The sequence below is a fragment of the Echinops telfairi genome, unplaced genomic scaffold, assembly GCF_000313985.2.
Source record: "Echinops telfairi isolate 266 unplaced genomic scaffold, ASM31398v2 ScPeMD7_30;HRSCAF=105, whole genome shotgun sequence".
In the NCBI taxonomy this organism is placed as follows: domain Eukaryota; kingdom Metazoa; phylum Chordata; class Mammalia; order Afrosoricida; family Tenrecidae; genus Echinops; species Echinops telfairi.
In genome coordinates, this window is record NW_022103927.1 from 11,304 (window position 1) to 14,785 (window position 3,482).

General features: G+C 62.3%; 1 protein-coding gene across 2 annotated transcripts in view; it reads right to left on the minus strand.

Annotated features, from left to right (window-relative positions):
* SIN3B (SIN3 transcription regulator family member B) overlaps positions 1 to 3,482 on the minus strand; it is a 25,117-nt gene that overhangs the window by 3,000 nt on the left and 18,635 nt on the right. For both annotated transcript variants that reach the window (XM_045289718.1, XM_030885503.2), the window contains exons 10-13: positions 2,767 to 3,005; positions 1,944 to 2,127; positions 1,095 to 1,683; positions 583 to 752 (exon numbers count right to left, since the gene is read on the minus strand). In XM_045289718.1, coding sequence (XP_045145653.1) covers positions 583 to 752; positions 1,095 to 1,683; positions 1,944 to 2,127; positions 2,767 to 3,005 — 1,182 coding nt within the window. The remainder of the gene's footprint in view (positions 1 to 582; positions 753 to 1,094; positions 1,684 to 1,943; positions 2,128 to 2,766; positions 3,006 to 3,482) is intronic.

Sequence of the window (3,482 nt, forward strand, 5' to 3'; positions counted from 1 at the left end):
CAGTGTTCAGCCACAGCGAGGGGTGAGGCACTGACACTCGCTGTGAAGGGGACGGACCATGGAGGCTTCCTACTGAATGAAGGAAGCCACACGACAGAGGCGAAGTCCCAACGGCTGACTTTAAACGTGGAGAGTAGGTGTACCACGTGAAGGTTACCGAGGGAAGGTGGGAGAAGGTGAAGGAAAGGTTTCAGAAACAGAGAGCGGTGGTTGCCCAGCGGGTCATTTCCATCACAGAATGCCGTGCTAAGCACTGGATCTTAGCCACAAGGCTGAGAAGTGACGCTAACATTTTAAAAAGCCACGGTGTTGGAGCCGAGCTTCAAGGTGGAAGAACCTTGAACCCCCACACGGAGCGAGAGCGGCATGGCACGTCCAGAACAGACAAACGCAGAGAGAAGGGGAGTCAGAGCTGCTTGGGGGGTGGGAGGAGGGGAGTGAAAGCTAACAACTGGGTCTCATGCTGAAGGCTTCTAAGAAAGTTCTGGACCTGGACAGAGGCAGTGGTGGCACCCACGGCAGTGGTCCTGTGGTTCATGTGAGGTTGGGGAAGGGGCGTGTGGCCACCAGCCGGGCCCGCACCTGGCGCGCGATATTCTGCACCAGCTTGTCCATGGTGAAACCGATGTAGGCGTGGATGGTGAACATCTCGCGCAGCGTGTCCTCATATTGCGTGGGGTCCATGTTGCCCTCCAGCAGGCTCCGCACCATGTCCAGGAAGGCCGGGTAGTACTCTTCCAGCTCCACCTCACCTGGGGAGGCCATCATCAGCTGGGGCCCGCGCTCACCCTCGCTTCCCCGCACCCCCTAGCCGGGCCATTCAGCTGTTGCCCAAGGTGGTGGTGATGTAATCAATGACTGGGACCTATGTGCCCCAGCCAGGGCAGCCGGCCCGTGGAAAGAGTGGCCTGGCCAACACCTGGGACACAGTGCCCACCTAGGGCAGCCGGCCTGTCCCCACCCCGCGGATATGTGTGTCCCCCAGACGCCCCATGACTTGAGCTCAAGGTCAAGAAACCATTTCTGAAGTAAGCTACCCAATGGTTAGGGCCTCCCCGGGGCGCCCCGGCCTGCCCAGCCCAGGCCCTGCTCACTAGGCTGCTTCAGCCGCAGCTCCATGGCAGGGTCGCTGCCCCGCTCGCGCCGGCCCTCGCACAGCAGCTGCTCGCGCTCCTGCTCGGCCCGGTACTCCAGCAGCTGCTTCTGCGCCTGGCGGTAGAGCCGGAGCAGCCGGGCACACAGCGTCTGGTGCAGGCGCAGGAAGAAGTACCAGTTGTTGTTGGCAAAGAAGAGGCTGTACACATCGTCCAGGGCTGTCGGCTGCGGTCCTGCCGCTGGGCCGTCCCCAGGGGGGCCCTTCTCCTCGGGGGGGCCGCCGGGCGCCCCAGGCCGCTTCCGCTCACCGGGCTCAGCCCCTGGGCCCCGGGCAGCCTCTGGGTCCTCGTCAGCCGACTCCTCGGAGGCGCCGGGCTCCAGCGGCTGCGAGAAGAAGAGGCCAGGCACGAACTGGTGCAGCAGCTGCTGGATGGTGGCCTGGTCCTCTTTCTGGATGGCCGGCTGCCGCGCCACATAGTAGCTGACCAGGGCCGCGGCGTCCTCCAGGATCTGCCGGTCCTCATACACGAAGATGAGGTGGGGCTCGCTGGCGGGGGCGCTCCGGCCCTCTGAGTGCTGCTCCTGGTGCTGGGGAGTGGGGTAAGGAGGGCGGCATGAGGCAGGCCAGCAGCCAGTGACCGGCAGGACCAGAGCACAGCGCCCACAACGGCCACCCACTCAGTCTCTACTGCAGCCGCGGGGAGAGATGGAAGGGGGGCAGGGGACAGGGACAGAGAGAGGAGACAGTCACATGGAGAACCTGACAGACAGACACTGAGGGACAGCGTGAGTGCGTGCCGTGCCGCAGGGGAACAGGTGGACGGAGACAGGGTGCCTGCGCGGCCCACCTCGTCGTAGACGCTCTCGATCTCATTGAGCAGGCTCTTGGAGCGCAGGGCTTTGGTGTCGTTCTGCTTGAAGTTCACGGCCTGGTGGTCGAGGGACTTGAGGTAGGCCTTCTCGTACTGCTCTCGCCACACCTTGTTGAAGCCGCGCTGTGCCTCCCGCCACTCCTCCTCCTTGGCTTTCAGCCTGTGGGCCGAGAGCTGGGCTCAGCAGGGCCACCCCCGGGCATGGGAAGCCCTGACAGTACCCACCCCATAGGGCCACAGTGGGCGGCCATGCAGCCTCCTGAGCCCCTCCTATTCCAGTCCTGGGCCGACCACCCTGTGGACCTTGATGGGCCCTTAGCTGAGCCCTGCACACAGCAGGGAAAGGGCCCAGGTGGACCCTCTGTGAAAGCAAGCTCGGATGGAGCAGAGGGAAGCGGCGAGGTAGAGACAGGCTGGCCCGCCGGGGAAGGGAACCATGACCCGTGCTGCCCTGAGAGAGGCCCAAGAGCCTCCCCTACAGCCTGTGCTGGAAACGGCCTAGAGGGATGAATGTTCCGTGCAGACAAGGGCACTTTCAGGACAGCGACGTGGCCAGGAGACTGAGATGAGGCATTCTTCAGAACCCACAGGGCAGGACAGTACCCAGTGAGCCCATGAAGTTCACACAGAACCATTATCACAATCGCAAGGTGGGGGGGGGGCTGCTCTGTGCTGGAGAGGAGTGATCTGCCTGTGTATGTGTGTAATCATACACGAGGAAGGTTCTAGATGGGCACATCCCATCCCATCCCCCCCTGTCCCCCATCCCCCAAGTGGACGAGGCCCATGGGCAGGCCACCTCTTGAGGACGACGGGCACTGCAGTGGCGGGGTTCTTCTTGAGGCTCTCGATGATCTCAGGGGCCTTGTCACCGTAGATGCGGTAGATAGCACGCCGCTGGATGACCTCGGAGGCGCCCCCCAGGCAGTCATCCAGGCGGAACTTGTCTTGGTCCTCGGGGGCCATGCGCGACAGCTTCTTCTGCACGCTCTCCAGCACGCGGACGGTGGCCAGGTTGGTCTCCAGGACGACGTCCAGCTATTGGCAGGAAACGTCAGCCTTGCAGGGACACAGGGCCGTGGGGCAGGGTGGGGAGCAGGGAAGGACCCCAGGCTTTGAGGTGGCATGCACTGTGGACATGGGAGTGGGGACAGAGCCTGGTGGGGGGCGGGTCGGGGTGTACCGAGACCAGCAAGCGCTGGCAGGGGAGAGGAGAGGGTGGCCCTTAGCCAGACCAAACCTTCCTTCGTGCACACAAAGCCACACTGGGTGCACTGTGGAGCCTCTAGTAACACAAGGAGAAGGTCACACACAGAGGCGCACACGCGTAATCCCATTCTCTTACACACAAATGTGTACATACAGGGGGCTCCAAAAATTTTGTGGAAAAATTCCCATACCTTTAAAACTCCACCTGACCACAGGCTTGTGAAGCCTCACACGCTTTATTTGGGCTCCCAGAGGTACACCACGTGTACACATGCCCACACCCATGCATATACTTACTCTATCACA